Source organism: Crinia signifera, chromosome 3 (assembly GCF_055691185.1).
Source record: "Crinia signifera chromosome 3, ASM5569118v1, whole genome shotgun sequence".
Lineage (NCBI taxonomy): Eukaryota > Metazoa > Chordata > Amphibia > Anura > Myobatrachidae > Crinia > Crinia signifera.
Genome location: NC_139219.1, coordinates 245,104,002 through 245,121,616, shown reverse-complemented (window position 1 = coordinate 245,121,616; position 17,615 = coordinate 245,104,002). Strand labels below are relative to the sequence as shown.

Sequence of the window (17,615 nt, the reverse complement as noted above, 5' to 3'; positions counted from 1 at the left end):
CTATCCACTTCGGCGTGGAGTTGAGAATAGAATAGTGTGGCGAGCGCAGCGAGCCACCGAGCCCGAAGCGTGGCGAGCGCAGCGAGCCACCGAGCCCGAAGCGTGGCGAGCGCAGCGAGCCCCGCGAGGGGACGCGGATACCTGTGAAGCCCGCGAGGGGACGCGTATAGCTGTGATGGTATCCGCTGCGCTCGCCACGCTTCGGGCTCGGTGGCTCGCTGCGCTCGCCACACTATTCTATTCTCAACTCCACGCCGACGTGGATAGTGGGGGTATGAAAAGGTCGTAGGACGCGTACCGCCGCCCCTCGCGGGCTCGCTGCGCTCGCCACGCTTCGGGTTGACGTTGATAGTGGGGGGTGGTGCACTATGAAAATGGCATTTGGGGGCATTTCACAAGTTTAATACACATTTCAATGCATTCTGATGCATTTCAGTGCAAAATCTGGTGCGATCGCATCGCATCGCATGCGATTTGATCGCATGCGATGCGATTTTTAGCATACGATCTGCATACGATGCAGGTCGTGGGAGCCGTGATACTCCACAAGTACCGTTTTTTTTGTTATGGCCTTATTGCCCAACTTCTCGACTTTAATTCTTCCTACCCAAGATCTTTTCATTTTCTTTGCCGCTGCAGCCCCAGTACTGGAGGGGTTCTTCCTGTAAAGCTTCTTGATCTCCTCCATATTTCTTTGGGTCGCTAGCTTCGGTGTACGACTTGGATTCTTTTTGAAACTTATTTCATTGGAAAGCTGGATATTTTTGATATATCTGTGGATAGTTGCTTTTTTTTAAATTCTGCCAGGTCACATTCTTTGCCACAGTATTATAAAACTGTAAAACACGTTACACAAGTCCTTCAATTTGACTTGGTTCATTTGAGAACGCTGCATTCTCGGAATAAAATATAAATAATAAGTAGATAGTGGAGAATTCAATTAACGAAAACACATTTGTTTAAACGTACACTGGAAATGTTATATATGACATTTTACACCTGTCCCAGTTAATAGTAGCACTACCTTATTTTATAATCTGAAGCCACAAACAATAGTTTTACTTATTATACTGACCAATTTGAATGTGAATTACTCCTGGACCACCAACCCGAGGCACCCCTGCAAGTGTCCCCAGGCACCCCAGGGTGCCATGGCACACAGTTTGGGAACCACTGTCCTAATGTTTACTGGATGGCTTCCTGTCGCTACCCCTAAATGCCAGCAGGTTAATCATGCTGCAGAATTTGGGGCACTGTGAGGGACATCGAAGCTCTATTTCTGCATATGCACAGTGCAAAATCATCAGAGATGTCAGGAAACATCTTTGTACAATCTCTGAAGAGAGGATTTCTCCAGCCTGCAGCATTGGAGTCTATAAACAGTATTAACCATTGTGGAATGGAGAGTGAAATTCTATGAGCCATTAACCTTGCGCTTTGACAGGACAGGAGAAAATTCTTGGTGGTGCTTGACTTACTAATGTAATCCTTTGAAGCCTGTTTCTGATCATACAAAGTGAACTGTTCCATTGTAAGACAGCACACTTGTATGCTGTGGATGAAAGTAGATGAAAACATGGCCAACAGCTGAAGCACTTTCCTTATTGTTGGATCTGTATGTAAGAGCCAAATATTGTATAATGAAACAGCTTTCCTCAGATTGACTTTATTACTTTGGGGGAAATTCAATATTGGCTGCTATTTTAAACAGCATTGAAGGTGGATTCAGACAAAACAGATTTGACTGTAAAACATGTTGGATCTGCTTTGTCGCACACGGCCGCGGGTTGTCAAAATCACGGCCATTTTCGCCGACACGCCCACTTTCCGACATTCCCCCGTTGAAAAATTGAATACCGGCTGTCGAGCTGCAGGCAAAAATGGCTCAGGATTCCGACTGAATATCCCATATTGAACACCCCCCTTTATCTCTAAAATTAGATTAGTCAAGCCATTTTGAAAATTGGTTATCAGCAACTTCCTGACAAGCATGGTCTCAATATCTATATGGAGTGTACCTCTCCATAAACTTAAAGCTGTATCCAAAGAGGTTATTATGATACATTCTTTCAATGTTAGGATAAAATGTAAAATTTCCATTTTTCTACCTGTGGGGTCTCTAACCCACATCTTCTAATGTAATGGTCATTCTAGCAGGCATGATTCCATTTACTTTAAAAACCTAATTCAATGTCAGTGTTTATTCAGTGTCAAAATGATGCATACAGATTCCGGTCTCATGAAGTGCCCATACACTAGTCCAATTTGGGCTGATTTCACTCCTATCCGGCGGATCGGGACGAGGAATTGAGCCAAATCGGATGTGTTTCACTTCCCCCTCGGGTCAGAAGCATGGTTGTGTGCACATCAGACCTGTGCTGGAGGTCAGACCTGCAGCCCGTCCGACCTCTGTCCCAAACCCCCTCGGTGGGGGGGGGGGGGGGGTTGTGATGTGATACATAGCAGAAGTGTATGGCCACCTTTAGATTTTCTTTCTCCACTTGTTCCCTTTCATTTTTATTTAATCTTTACCCAACTGATATGCCAGGATTACTGTGATCAAAGGTGCAGATGACTGTGAGTAGTTAGCCACCCAGAAAACGCTGGCAGCACACCCCCTAAATGCCCTTACCCTGTGAGCAGCGAGTGAAGGCTAGCCTTCGATCACTGCCTTTGGGCAGAGGGCTTGCACATGCGTACTACGTACCATGCGTATGCGCGATCGTTCGATAATCGCTGGGGCTATGGCTTATCGACAGCTGGAGGACAACTTAATCCTGGTTAAAAAAAAAAATTGAAGCGACAAAATAAAACTCCTATGTCAGACAACCAGCGTGCCAAGCAATGGCAAGAAGAAAAAGAGTCTTCCATGTAAGCCATTTAAAATCTGCAGAATACAAGGGTTCAAATGGTGAAGACTGAAAAGCCATAGGGCAAACAGGGACAAAAGAAGGATGTATTCTGAGCACTCCATGAAGGAAGGTCTCAATATCAGGCATAAGAGCAATCTTATGCTGAAACCATACAGACAGAAACAAAATTTGTACTTTAAGGGTCACAGGCAGACCCAAATCCAATCCTGCTTATAATGCAAGAATTGGCACCTCAAAGATTTAAGGATTGTGACCTCTAGGTGCACACCAAATATTCTGTAGTAAATCTGAGCAAAGCAGACTTATGAGGTCAAAGCTTGGCCTACACTACCTGTCGTACAAAACCCCTCGCTATCAATAGGGATGTCTCAAGAGCCATGCTGTTAAAGTCAGCTCTGGGTGCAGATATGGTCCCTGAAACAACAGCTCTGTCTGTAGAGGCAGACAGAGGGGGATTGTCTACTGAGAGACCCTGGAGGTCTGCAAACCAAAGAGGCCAACTATGAAGCTCAAGATGCCTCCTTTCTGCTTGAACTTGCAAACTACCCTCAGAAGAAGTGAAAACAGGGGAAGAATGTAGGCCAGATTGAAACCCCATTATACTACTGGAGTGTCTTCGAAAGCTGCCTTGGGATCTCTTGTTCTTTACCCATACTTCAGTACTTTGCAATTGTGGCGTGATGCCATGTGATCTACACCCAACATCCATTCCAACTTGACATAATCAGATGTTGAAGAAGTCTGCGCCCAAATATAAAAGCCTGCAAGTTCGGCTGGCTTGTGGGATGCCGGCTGTACTCAGAGTTTTGTTAAAGGGGAAGTCAGATGCAAGGCATGCTTTTGTCTTGTAAATGACTGCCCCTTAAAAAAACCTCAGAGTTTGGCCAGCATCCTGCATAGCAGCTGAACTCGGAGGCTATTAAATTTGTCCTCCGGAGTGGAACTGGGCATATTTTACCATATTGAAGGTCAAGACCATGGACCCCAAGACCTAAATGGCTGTGTGGAAGGACGCTCGCAATCCTCAAAGAAAGCTGCACAAGCAATTCTCTGTACATATGCATCTAGAATGGCTCCTAGCTGTAAAATCCACTGAGAGGGTGACAGGGATTACTTTTTCAAATTCAGCCATGCTCTTGTAGGACTTCAAGTTGACAGTTGGTTGAAAAGACCCATAGTGTTTTTTGACCAGAAACGGTTTGGAATAGAAGGCGTCCCTTGTTTTTGTAAGGGTACACATAGTATGACTCCTGATTCTAGAAGGGAGTGAATAGCCTGTTGAAGAGCCACAGCCTTGACTGGATCTACTGGTTGCCGGTACAAAAAATAAACCTGTTGGGGAGGTCACCTACACCAACGCATTCCTAGTAATCTAATGCCAGCCTCCATCTTTGGACTCCCCCACACAGGTAGAGCCCCATGACACCATGAATAGGGTTTGTCATCCGGCTTTGAGACCAGATGTCTAGCAACCCAAGATTGCTTGTATCTTGGCCTTCCCCAGCAGACAAAAAGATCTAAAGAATAATGTTTGGCCTTGGGAACTCCAGTTGATGGGAGGAAAGCTGTATAAGAAGCTGCCAAAGTGAATAGTATCTTGTACAGCTCAGCCCCACATAGAATATCCATTGAAAAGGTACACTCCAATGCTTCCTTGGAATCAGAGTGCGCCCCCAAGGAGCGAAGCCTGAGCACCCACCGAAGATGCTGACACCTTAGAAGAGTATCCCAGTATCAATGGCAGCATTTCCAATATAGGAGGCTGTCTCCCTAATATGAGAATGCAGGAGAGCTGTTCCCTGGTAGGATTTAGGGGAGACTGTCCTCAAGTGCATCCACCCAGCATTCAATAGCTTTGGCTGCCCAAGCAGTAACCATGGTTGGGCATGTAATAGCACCTGTCTGAGAAAAGATGGAAATACCTATTTTCCTATCTGTGGCATCCTTAAGGGAGGATTTAGAGGCAATGGGCAACGTAGAGGCAATGGGCAACATAGAGCTTTTCACTAGATGAGCATCTATAGACGGAGGAACATCTCATCAGTACATTCCCCAAGGCAGAGCCAAGATCTGTGGCAAAAGAGACATCTGCATCCTGATCAGAGGATATCCCAGAATCAGAAGCCTCCACTAACTGAAATAAGAGTGTAGCTCACCTAGGCTCAGTGTCTGGCCCTGTAACAACTCTTGAAGGAAAATTGATGTCTGAGCTAAGCACAGTGGGGTCTGTATTTAAGCTAGAGATGTGCAGGTTCTGATTTACTTTGATTTCAAAGCAGGATCTTATTGGCTATCCCAAATCACATGACAGTTGTTGACAGTTGATAGCCAATAAGATCCTGCTTCAAAATCAGAGTAAATCAGAGTAAATCAGAGCCTGCACATCTCTAATTTAAGCCCTGATATGCAGACCAGGCCTGTGCTAGAAGCACCACAGCAGAAAGCAACACCTCAGACAGGGAAGAACTGCATAGGTTTTGAAAGATGCTGCTTGATCTAATAGTAATAAATAATAAATTAAACACTTGGGACTGCTAGTTGCAGCCATGCTGTCAAACAATGCCTCCAGCTCCTGCCGAGAACAAATGAAAAATTGTGGCAATTGCATCCTGGTAGATGAGCTTTAACTGCAAACCACCTATACCCCATGCTAATATCTATGGATCCAAATGAATACATTTTCAACTAATTTCTGTGTAGGTCTTCCTATTATTTTTTCATGATAATTTACAAGTTTGTAATATTTAAAAAAAAAAAAAGAAGAAGAAAAAAAAAAAACGGTGGGGGAGTGCTCATTCGCACACCCTCTTCGCCGAGGCATTCGCATAATGATGGACAGACAGGGGGCGGTCGCAGGGGTCCACCCAGCATTTTTATAGGCATGCCCAAAAACCGGTGGGTGGGCCTATATAAATGCTGGGAATACCCCTGGCCATGCCTGCTCAGGGTTGGCAGCTGACGTTGCATGATGTCAGGGCCCATCCCCAATTCACCAATCTCCGTGGAAGATAAAAGTATAGGCTTACTTTTATCTGTGAGGAGAGGAAAAATCATTGGATGGTGAGTAAGTGTACACATCCGCTCGCATGGTAGTGTGGGGAATCGGAGAGCGGGGGGGCCTGTGTTCGGTAAGGAGGCGTTTATCTGCTTGCTAGTAAGTGGATATACATAGGATTTGGTGGCAACCCTTCATGAGGCTTTTCCAGTCACCCGGATTCTCCCGGAATTGGGAGACTGGAAAAGGCAGAACAGCCTCCCGCTGCAGCGCTGTGAGACTCGAGCAGCCGGCTAGGACTACATTTCCCAGGGTGCACAGCAGGGGACGTGGCTAGCCTGCCTCCCCCTGCTCTGAGATAGCCTGCTGTTGGTGGGGAGCCTACAAGTCCTGGAGTGCTGTGTGCAGCCAATCAGCAGTGACTGGCACAAGGCGCCGCCGCCACCACCACCACCGGGATGAAAAAATGGGCGGCATGAAGTCCTGCAGACTGCAGCATGGAGAACCTGGCAGCGGGGACTAAGAACAACCAAATGTTGCTTTCATATCTGACCAGACCCCGCACAGCCAATGGGACTGTCAGACTATTAAAAAATCAGAACTTTTTTCATAGAACAAGCATGTAATCCCCGTGGCAATTAGAATGAAACCCCTGGCAAGAAGCATGGTCACCCCTGGCAATGATCATGTAGATTAGCTGCACTTATGTGGCATAATATGTAATAGGCATTACATTGTGTGGTATAATTTGTAATGGGCATTACGTTAGGAGCATTATGTGTAATGGGTATTATGGTGTGTGGCATTGTGTGTAAATGACATTTTTTTTGTCTGATTGTGGGTTACGATCCCTCTTACTAAATTAGGCTCCGCCCACTCACTTGTGTGGAGATCTCCAGGAATCGATTATGCATAAGGTGGCAACCCTATATATATGGAATTACCCCTCTTAATCTACTCTGTCATTTGATGCACAATTTGGAAATACTAAAATGATCCCCTCAAGAACACTCTAATCAGTCTACACCCCAAGCTGTTAACTGGAGGTTTCAGCAGGACATTCTAGAACTTTCAATTAATTGTACAGCTGCTGATAAGTGACCAGCTGACTGAGCCTCACATCAAGTCCTGTCTACTATGTAGACAGCTACAACCATGTGCTACCTCCAGGGCCGGTAACAGAAATCTTGGGGCCCCATAAATTGATATTTCGGGGGCTCCCCCACCCCCTGCAGTCAGCCGCCCAGCACTCGATTGCTGTGGGCGGCTGACACTTAACACCCACCCCACTACCCGCCCCAACAAGAATACTTGCACTGCAGACTCGGGAGGGGAAGCTTCCTCGGGATGCCTGTTTAAATACGCAGCTCCCAGCCGCCGCGCGCGCGCTTACACACACTGACATGAGCCCGTGCTGCTGCGGCACTCATGTCAGTGTGTGTAAGTGGCGGCCGGAAGCTGCGTGTTCTGACAGTCATCCCCAGGAAGCTTCCCCTCCTGAGTCTGCAGCGCCGCGGCCGCATATATTCTTGTTAGGGGGGTTATGTCAGCCGCCCACAGCAATCGGGTATCGGGCGGCTGACTGCACGGATGTGTGGCTGATTCTGGGGCCCGGGTCAGCTGTCCCCTTTGACACCCCCTGTCGCAGGGCCTGGCTACCTCTATAGCAGTGGTTCTCAAACTGTGGGTCCTAACATCAAAGTGGGTCCCGACAGGGCCAGTGCAAGGCACCGGAGCGCCCCAGGCGAGTCGGGGTGGGGGCGCCCCGGTGCCGGGGGGGGGGTGGTACCTGTGAAAAAACGTGCGTCCCTGCTGAGCGCTGGTGCGTGCAGGGGTGTCCGTGCCGCCGGGGGAACCTGCGGCGCTGTTATTGTGTGTAAGCTGGCCGCGGCCGGCGGGGTCCCTACAGTGAATAGAAAATAACTAGCGCGGGAATTATTTTTATTGTCTGATGGGGTCCCAGAGCAAAATAGTTTGAGGACCCCTGCTCTATAGCAATCTAATAATAGTAATGATGATGAATAAAAACGCCACTTTGGAGTCTGGAAAGGTAGTACACTGCTAAGGACAAATCTTATTATTGTTCCCTTATTATTGCCTTTATTGAGGAGAGAGAATAGTCATATGGCAGTGCTGGAATGCAGTCTGCATGTGAGCTGTGTCAGAGGCTACACTCCTGGTGATGCATATAACGCAGTATAATGACACATTAATGCTACCTCTCATTCCCGCACATGTCACCCATCAGTAAGGTGTCACCTGTCCTCATTGCAGCCCTTCACCACACTACAAGGGCACGCCTGCACCCACTCCCCGTCCCTACATCACCCGCCCGCAGACTCAACACTCCGTGCTACTGCCTTCTACCCCCGCCCACCGAGAGCTGAGTCGCTCACTCACTTACTTATTAGTCACTCACTCACTGCGCTTCCGCCATTTTCTGGCTCCGTCACTAGGTGTCGCTGCGCATGCGTGGCATTGCCGTGTGACTGTACCAGCTGCTGCTGATGAGGGCATTTAACTCCGCGTCTGCCTCTACTGCTGAGCAGTTATTCGCCATATAGTTGCATAACTGGGTTTCATCACAATCGTTAATACCGCTGATATACTGATAATACCGCTAATACAATAAAACCCCCGGGCAGTCTGTACGTTACTATCGGGTGATTAGTATGACAGTTGCAGGTGACGCTGTGTATATTTGGACTCTGATGCTGGGGCTGCTATGTGCGCCCTATCACCTGAGTATAAGTGATGCCATAGGGCATTGCTGCAATACATGTATATCCCGCAGCCAGCCTGGGAATGGCATTGATCAGGGCGGGACACAGCATGCATATATGGCTGGCAGCACGCTGGTGTATATACAGCCCGTGGCGAGCCCTCTCCGGTGTATGCTGTGAGCACATGCTATGCATTATGATTAGCCGGTGCATACTGCGGCGGCTGCTGCCGCCGCCGGTGAGTGCGTGAGTCACCGCCATACACCAAGCGGCAGTGAGGCGGAGTGTGGCCAGGGAAGTGCCCTCCCCGGATGTGTGTGTGCGGGCTGCTGCTGCTGCCGCCGCAGGGATTTGGGACTATCTCTACTCTCTAGCAGGAAGGTGGGACTGGGAGGAGGCGTGCGGGCACCGCGATCTGCTGCCGCCGACGCACCGGGCACAGTGAGCGTCTCCCCTGGAGGACATGCCGACACAGAGGGACAGCACCATGTCCCAGCTTGTAGATCACTCCCACCAGGTCCGAGTCAAGGCATACTTCAAAGGGTGAGTAGCTGCACTAGGGCAATCACATCTCTGCCCCACTTCCTATCCCCACCCACCCTGCCTGCCACTTCTGTTCCACACTCAGGGCATGCTGGCACATGTAGTTCCCAGGCACCTGAGTGTACCATTGTGTGGTACGAGGAGGTGTGTGGTCGGCTGGGCATGAGGAAGTTCTCTGTCTATAACAAGTCATGCTGTGGTTGTGTGGTGGTGAGTGCTTCCTACACCTGTGCTGAGTGGGCTTAGCGTATTATTAACAGTTTTAATATTACAGTATGAAACCGGTTTCCCTTGTACATGTACCCTTCTTTCCCCCTACACATTAAGGGACGTACAGTATGTGTAATTGCTTGGAGAGAGATACAGTGCAGAGATAAGTACCAACCAATCGGTTCCTTGCTGTGTTTGAAAAAATGTTAGGGAGAGATAAAGTACCAACCAATCAGCACCTAAGCTTTGACACATACAGCTGGGGATAACATCCGTCAGCGGCTAATCATCATTTCTGGATGACAAAATTAGGTTTTAAATCATTTAAAAAAAAAAAAATATATATATATATATATATATATATATATATATATATATATATATATATATATATATATATATATATATATATATATAAAAAAAATATATATTATATATATATATATATATATATATATATATAGTATATATATCTTAAAGGAGCAACATTTATGTTTTAGCAGTGAGTAATAGGTTTTCAGGTACAAAAAGCTTTTCACTTACTATTAAAGCGAATTTACATTGCTTGTCCAGTCTGAAGCTGGTGTATCTGCTACCCACTGGAGACTGTCTCAAATGAACCTTATGCATCCTGCGCTGGATTTGTGGGAACATTTAAGGTGGCCATACATCAGAAAGATATTGTACCCAATCATACAATCTTAATTGATTGTAAGATGGATATTATGCAGATTGTGTGCACATTGTGTGTCCAAAAACCACCAAGGACTGCCAGGGAGTTGAAGGGAAATTGGACACAATCATGAGCGCAATCGATCTTTCTGATGTATGGCCACCTTAAGTTTTTTATACTTTACTTTGCAAGTAGACGTAGTTTGATTATAATAGTGCCGGAAGCATGGCGAGCGAAGCCGTACACTTATGTCGACATAGACACCTAAAAAAGGTGAAACTCGGTTCAGCCATTTCCTGATGACCTATTGGTGTTGATCTGTCGACCTAATCATACCTGTCAACCTTCTTCATATGTTGAACTATGACCCATGCCAATGCTGCTTCTATGGTTCAATGCCATTTCACAATAAATTTTTGTAAGAGGTTACCATTCACAACCAGCCAAATTGTTTCTACTCTATCTATGCGCTGCACATCCGAAAACATATTGCACACCCGTCATAGCATCAAATAAATCATAATACATACAAATTATTACAATGATTATTTATCAAGATCTGAAAACCCAAGGCTTTGAAGCATGTTTCCAATAGCTAGCGCTGCCTTTTGATGCAGTGGATCCTCTATGACAGGGGTGCTCAAACTATTTTGCTCTGGGACCCCATCAGCAGGGACGTGAGGCACGGGCCTAGGGGCGGCACCTATTATGGGCGGCAGCTGACAATCCCTCCCCGGCACCTGTTCAAGTTTTTTTCAATATATTACTGCGGGCAGTCCTGCGCTCCCCTCTTCAGCACCGCAGGCGTAGACAGAGGCAGTATATTGAGTCCCTCCCCCCCTCCAGCACTGCCCCAGTCCCATGCTCACCCTGCAGTGAGGTCCCACCAGCAGCACCTCCCCGCACTCCCCCTGCCTCCAGCACCGCAGCGGAAGTCACGATCCATGTCCATGCTCCGCCAGCGCTGGTGAGAGGGAGCTACCAGAGCCAGCGAGCTGCGGTCCTATTAGACTCCAGCGCCGTCACTTCAGTCCTGCGCTCCTCCCTCCAGCATCGCACGCGCCGTTCCATGCTCCCCCACCAGCACTGGTGAGAGGCAGAAACTGAGCTGGCGAAGGAAGACCAGGCGACCCTGAGTGACCCCAGCGACCCTGTGCTGCCATGGCTTTCAGGTACAAAGTAGTGCGACCAATACTACTGTGTACTGTGGGGGGATGGGTGGGATGGGATATTAAGAGGAAAAAGTTGTTCCAAACCCCTGTGCTCTCTTCTTCCTCCTCTATCTCCCCCAAGTCCTCTTCTCTATTTTTCACTCCTCACATACCTGTCTCTTTCATCTCTCCACCTGCCCTACCTCTCTCTAACTCTTTCTCTCTTCTCTTGTCTCCTCTCTTTCCCTCTATCTACCCCCATCTCTCCCCCAGCCCCCCTCACGCCTAATAAGGGGGATGGGGGCGGCCAAAAGAGTTGTGCCTAGGGGTGGCCTGACCCCTAAATCCGCCCCTGCCCATCAGACAATAAAAATGATTACAGGACCCCATCAAGTTACTACTGAATGACCGCCAAATGTGTGGTCAGTGAAGTGAAGTGACCGCTTTTGTAACAGTTATGATCCAGTGGGTAATGGGGGGAATGGAAAAGGGTTACCGGAGGATGGAAGAGGGAAGCAGTGGGTGTTTATTTAATGATTCATACCCTGTCCCCCCCCCTCCACAGACACATTAGCCTGATGATCAGCAACATAGTCATGACCCCATGCTGAGGTGGTCAGGACCCACAGTTAGAGAACTGCTGCTCTATGATATATAATTACTTATTTTGCTTATTGGAGCAGCAGATCTGGCATGACTACTGTAAATTGTTTAATCTCCCTCAAAAGGTTTAGCGCCGATCCTGGAATTGGCCTCCATAGGCACCGGTAACTAACTTTGACAGCAGATTTAGGGATCATGAGGATGGCTGTTTTTCCAAGCAGCTCTATTCACAATTAAGCCTCCATGGCTGCAAGGTGTATACTATTCAGTTTTTTATACCATTTTCAGGCATACGATCCTGGCAAATACAGTTACAAATCATTATCTACATTCCAGGTGCAACCTTGGTTTTGCTCGCAGATCCCCTTTCACACTACACCTCCAACCTGGGAAATTCCCTGTCGACCCCTTTCAGACATATGTCAGGTCTGCCCAGGTTTTTGAGTGTTTTGTCATTTTAAGGGAATGCTTTTTTAGCTCACAATAATGTCTCCTTAATGGTTTCTTTAATGATTTCAGCATACTCACTACTTGCTATAGTGTCTTCACCCCCCTTGCTACACATGATCTTTGAAATATTACTATACACCACGGCATCCATTACAGTGCCGGCAATTTGCATTTTTTATCTCCTCTCCCAAAACAAGTAAGTGCTCCAGGACCTCCTCTTCCTTCAAATGCATCATACCAGAAAGCCACAATCTGAAAACCTCAGTGTGCCTCTGGTGTCCTCTCCCATCTGCCGCCGTTGAGATGATCAGAGCAGTCTCAGATAGGCCAATCAGATCATTCTAGGTGCGACACGGGTCTCAAAATCTGGGTTGCACCATTCAGACATAGGCTGGAGAATCGACTCGGGTCACAAGTCCCTAGAATAATAGTGGTCAGTTGCAGTGTCTGTCTACCTGGTTGGTTCCTATGATACCCCTTTCACACTGCAGCTCTTAAATTGTATATTGCCTTTTAAAACATTTAGAGCTGCAGATTTGAAAGCTCCAGGGTGCTTTACCCGTTTAAGAAATACCGATATTTCTTAAACGGTAAAAAGCAGTGTCCTACCCATTGCAGACCCATTTTTTTTGGCAGTGTGAACGGATCTGAAACAGTATTTCGGACCCTGGCAGTAGTGCGCACTGAGCTGGTCCCACTCTGTGCATATCTAATGAGCAGGAGCCAGTGCTATGAATATTTATAATGAGCGGGTCCCCGTCCCCTGCATATGAAATGAGCGGGTCTGCTCATTACATATGCAGGGTGCGGGGACCCTCTCATTAAATATTCTGTGGTGTTTCTAGCACAGGTCTGGTTTGCATATCAGTGCTGATATACAGACCACGCTGTGCTAGCTGCACTACAGCAGACGGCAACACCCCAGGCAGGGAAGAGGAACTGCATGGGTTTTCAAAGATAGCGGGTGCTAGACTGAACACTAGACCCGTTTTTAAATACTGGGTCTAAGCAGGTTTTGCGGTGTGAAAGCAGCATGAGTCATATGTTCGACCTGGGTTGTTTTGCTGTACTGTTATGTCTGGGGGAGTCTGTTGTTGGCATATGGTGCTAATGGAGCTATTTAATTCCAACGATCAGGTACTAGCGCTGGCATATCCGTTTCCACCCCCTGGGTTGGCCAGCTGAAAAGCGTTCTGTTTGAGCACTAAATTAAACCATTGGCCTAATTTTAAGCCATAGGCGCTCATTGATGTGGTCAAAACCCATCCATACTGAATTGAATATTGCCCCACGATCTTCCATAACTTGAAATAGGAGTTAGAAGGGTGGAGTAACAATTGAACCCCCCCCCATATTTCCTATGCTGTCATTGTTTTGGGATAATTTTATGATCCTACATAATGTCCAAGCTTTTATTAAATTGGTCTCCTTACACCTGACGATGTGTACTTCCATGTACCGACCATGCAATGCGCACTTATGTTACTGAACTATATTTGATACAATACTTACAATTTCTGTCAACTCGTGTAAATATAATGTGGATGGTGTCATGTGTTTTAGAAAGTGGTCATTGCAATAGATTTACAGTAACTAGTTGCAGTCTATAAGTCGGGGCAATGCTTCTTTGTGGATATTCCACTTATGATGGTAATGAGACTTTTACCCACTGACATTAATGTTAAATACTAATACGATGTAAATGATTATGGGGAAAGGGTTACTATATACACACTGGCACCTGATTGATGATAAAGCTGCTGTGTCCGTATGACAGGCAGCAGCACAACTGCAGTCGCCGGGGAGAGGTGCAGATGGCCACAGTGGCCGGTATGGTTAGCCCTCGCTCTGGTACACACTGCCCGGCACCCGACAGATCCCAGCAGGCAGGTAGAAGGAGGACTGCGAGCAGCGGCTTAGATAGGGGTCCGTGACTTGTACCCCTCTGATGTCCCACCCTGTGCTGAGACCATTTACACCGACCAATACCGAGGTCCTGCCCATGTTCCATCCTGGTCAGGGCCTGGGTAGGAGTCCCGTGTAAATGCACATGGGCTGTCCCCTTTTACCTCCTCTGACCTGAGTCCACAAAGCAAAAACCCGGGTTTTTGTGCCAGTGTAAAAGGGGTATTACCGTATTTTTCGGACCATAAGATGCACTTTTTCTCCCAAAAAAAGTGGGGGGAAAGTGTGTGCGTCCTATGGAGCGAATACTGAAAAAAAAAAAAGACGTGCAAAAAACTTCTGGATGCTGGTGCTGCTGGGATTAATCGTGGGCGCCGGAGAAGGTATACACCGACCCACTGACATTGACTTACAGTAAGAGCAGCCGCCGGAGACCGCATTCCTCCGCGGTGGCATGGCCTCGCCGGGAGTAACTGCAAGCGCAGCCGCGGGGGACAGTGTATTCTCAGCACACGCGGGCCTGACCCTTTCTTATGCAGCTGAAAATAAATCTACATTTTCAGTAGCTGTAACAGTTCACAGTGTGATTATGAGCACACTAGTATTGTGGCTACCGACTCCAGCCTCCTCCTGTCTCCTTCCTCCTGACAGACTGCCCTCCTGGCTGCTCCCAAGGTAAGCAGTGGCAGCTGACAGGAGTGCTGCTAACAATATAGTGTGGAGGCTCTTTGTTGTGGGCAGAGCAGTGGAAGTGCACTATGGTCTAACAAAAACATAGCAGTGGGGGGGGGGGGGGGCTACTGCTGCAATTAATTTCGGCAGCTACCTAGCCTAATCAATTTATAACCCCCTCAAAACTGCTACCTACCTGTGACCCCTCCTTGCCCCAGTACTGCCCAAGCTGCGGTCTACCCTTGACCGCGCCCTACTCCCAGTTCTGCCTGTCCACTAACCCCTCCGTGCCCATAGTGCCGAGCCAGTATTGTCTACCCATACCCTTTACCTACCCTGCCCATAACCTACTCCTCAGAATATTTTTTTTCCTTTTTTCCTCCTCTAAAACTAGATGCGTCTTATAGTCAGGTGCGTCTTATAGAGCGAAAAATACGGTAGTTGGTGCATAGTAGCCAGTGTACTGTCTGCCATGGAGTCCTCCCCCCTAACCCCAGCAAGAATGTATACACGTTTTCTACATTTGCAACATGTGCGTCTGTATGGAGTTTGAGACCACAACGTCTGCCGGCTCTCAAGCTGCTCCTTGGTCCAATTTGATTTACATTTTTGCTGTTTGATAACTCTGGTTTTATAACCGGCAATGGAAATCTTTCTCATGTGGTGTTTTTATGAATTATTGCTGTAGGTGGAAAGGTCAGTAGCTGAAAAGTGACGGATGGTCAGACAGGAAAGTTCAGTATGGTGGAGCCTGCATATAGTCATGGCAAATTGATACACTTTTTAAATATGAATATAGAGGCATAGTTGAAATGCATTTCTCAATTATTAGTATAAGCCACCTTAGATAGGGGTATTCTCACTTCTCAAATATGAAGCTTTGTTTCTAGGTATTGGGACAAAACACTATTCTATCATGTAAATTAACAATTTAATTATTTTTCATTTTGTTTAAAGAGTATAATGAGTAAAGCGAGGTAAAAGTTGTATTTCAGTTTTATTCTAAACTTTTTTTGATCTCCACTGCAATGTCACAAATGACCTAAGATCTCATACCCATTTCACATACAAATGCCAGTCAGACGCGTTCAAAATGCCGTTCATTGATATATTTAGCGGTTTACTGGAGGCTGCTACTTAGTTACTTTGTGACGGAGTATGTATGGGAACAATAAATAACATTTCCAGGCCCGTATTTATACCCTTTAAAAAAAAAAAAGTGTATTTACTAGGTTTTTTCTCTTACTCTGTTGCAATGCTTGAAACTGATTGAGGCACAAGATTGACCTCTAAAAGGTGATACTTTTGGCATAAAGGTATATTTTTTAGTTTTCAATCACTGTGACAATAAGTTGTTGGGCTATGGTTTTTATGGGATTTGTAGTTTCCAATATTTGAACATAATCTCCCTGGAGACTTTAGAAGGGCATACAATACATGATGCGATTTATAAATCCGATGTGGCGGCTGTCAGACAAAGGGCGGCGATGTATATAAATAGTGCAGTCGCTAAGTGAAGATCATAATAAATCCTCCACACATAACATCCAATATTTTCCCTGTTCCTTCGTGTTGGAGGAACAGGGAAATGTCTATGGGCTCACAAGACCACAATATCTGTGTTCTATCCTTGTATGAGCTGGGTGTCAGGTAAAATGTTTGTCGGTCTGGCCTTTGCTGCTAAGTGTTATGTGTTTTGCACTTAATGAGCCTCATTCAAACTTGTTTAATGATGGTGTAATATACCCCTTTCATACTGAAACCCTGGTTCAACCTAGGTCACTGAACACTTGATTCAAGCTCTACATCAGGGCTTGACAAATTTCTTTAAGATGTAGGAGCCAGATAAACTAATAGGGACCGTGCACGCCCCCAAAAAACGGCCATTACATATACCAGGGGCGTAATGCTCATTACATATAATACCACATGCCGTAACTACATATTATGCCACATAAGTTCCGCTTATACCTACATGCTCGTTGCTATGGGTTACATGCTTGACGCCAGGGGTTAACATGCTTATTGCCAATGGGGTTAAGATGCTCTGCCAGGGGTCAATATGCTTGTTGCTATGGGGTTACCATGGTCTGCCAGGGGTTAACCTGCTCATTGCCAATGAGGTTAACCTGCTGTGCCAGGGGTTAATATGCTTGTTGCTATGGGGTTACCATGTATTGTCAGGGGTTAAACTGCTTGTTGCCATGCCATAGTCTGACAGGAGCTGGGGGTTAGTAGCAGCGGCGGTGGCCAGTTACACCCGAAGCTGCTACTGCTGTCTGCTCTGACAGCGGCAGCCGGGTACATATGGTGCATATCCACCCGGAGGAGGAGCTGGAGCTGCTGCTTCTGTGTGCAGGGGAGATCGGGCTCTGACAGTGCCAGCAGCTGGATACATGGGTGAACCAGCCAGAGCTGCTGCGTGGTGGAGAGGCAGGGCTGCTGCGGCTGCAGTACAGCGATGCCGGCTCTAGCGGACATATAGCCGTGCACCCGGCCATGACCAGATTCTGCTTCCTCCCCAGAAAAATCTGGTCGCCGTGGCACCCGGGGTTTGTCGAGCCCTGCTCTACATACTGTTTTAACCGGACCCAGGTCATCCACTGTCCCACCCATGTTAACTCCCGGATCACTCAACCCTGTTTTTTTTTTTTTTTTTTTTTTGTTTTTTTTTTTACAGGGAACATTTCAAACCGGGATATGACCTGAGTTAACCCAGCAATGACCTGGGTCAAAGTGGAGGTGTCAAAGGAGTATACATTTCTTTTGCTATACACAATAGAAGGAATAATACTGTTCAGTTGACAGTCTTGGGAA

General features: G+C 46.8%; 2 protein-coding genes across 4 annotated transcripts in view; one reads left to right on the top strand and one right to left on the bottom strand.

The window, feature by feature from the left end:
- The window catches only part of PHC3 (polyhomeotic homolog 3), a 79,404-nt gene extending 70,978 nt beyond the window's left edge, over window positions 1–8,426 (bottom strand). For 2 of the 3 annotated variants that reach the window (XM_083177790.1, XM_083177788.1), the window contains exon 1: window positions 8,273–8,426. The gene's annotated coding sequence lies outside the window, so the exon portion shown is untranslated. Of the gene's footprint in view, window positions 1–8,087; window positions 8,169–8,272 lie in introns of those variants that run through there. The other variant, XM_083177789.1, reaches the window with a different exon arrangement.
- Window positions 8,427–8,725: 299 nt separating this feature from the next.
- The window catches only part of PRKCI (protein kinase C iota), a 135,096-nt gene continuing 126,206 nt past the window's right edge, over window positions 8,726–17,615 (top strand). The window contains exon 1 of the mRNA XM_083177791.1: window positions 8,726–9,134. Coding sequence (XP_083033917.1) covers window positions 9,055–9,134 — 80 coding nt within the window. The 5' untranslated portion in view covers window positions 8,726–9,054. The remainder of the gene's footprint in view (window positions 9,135–17,615) is intronic.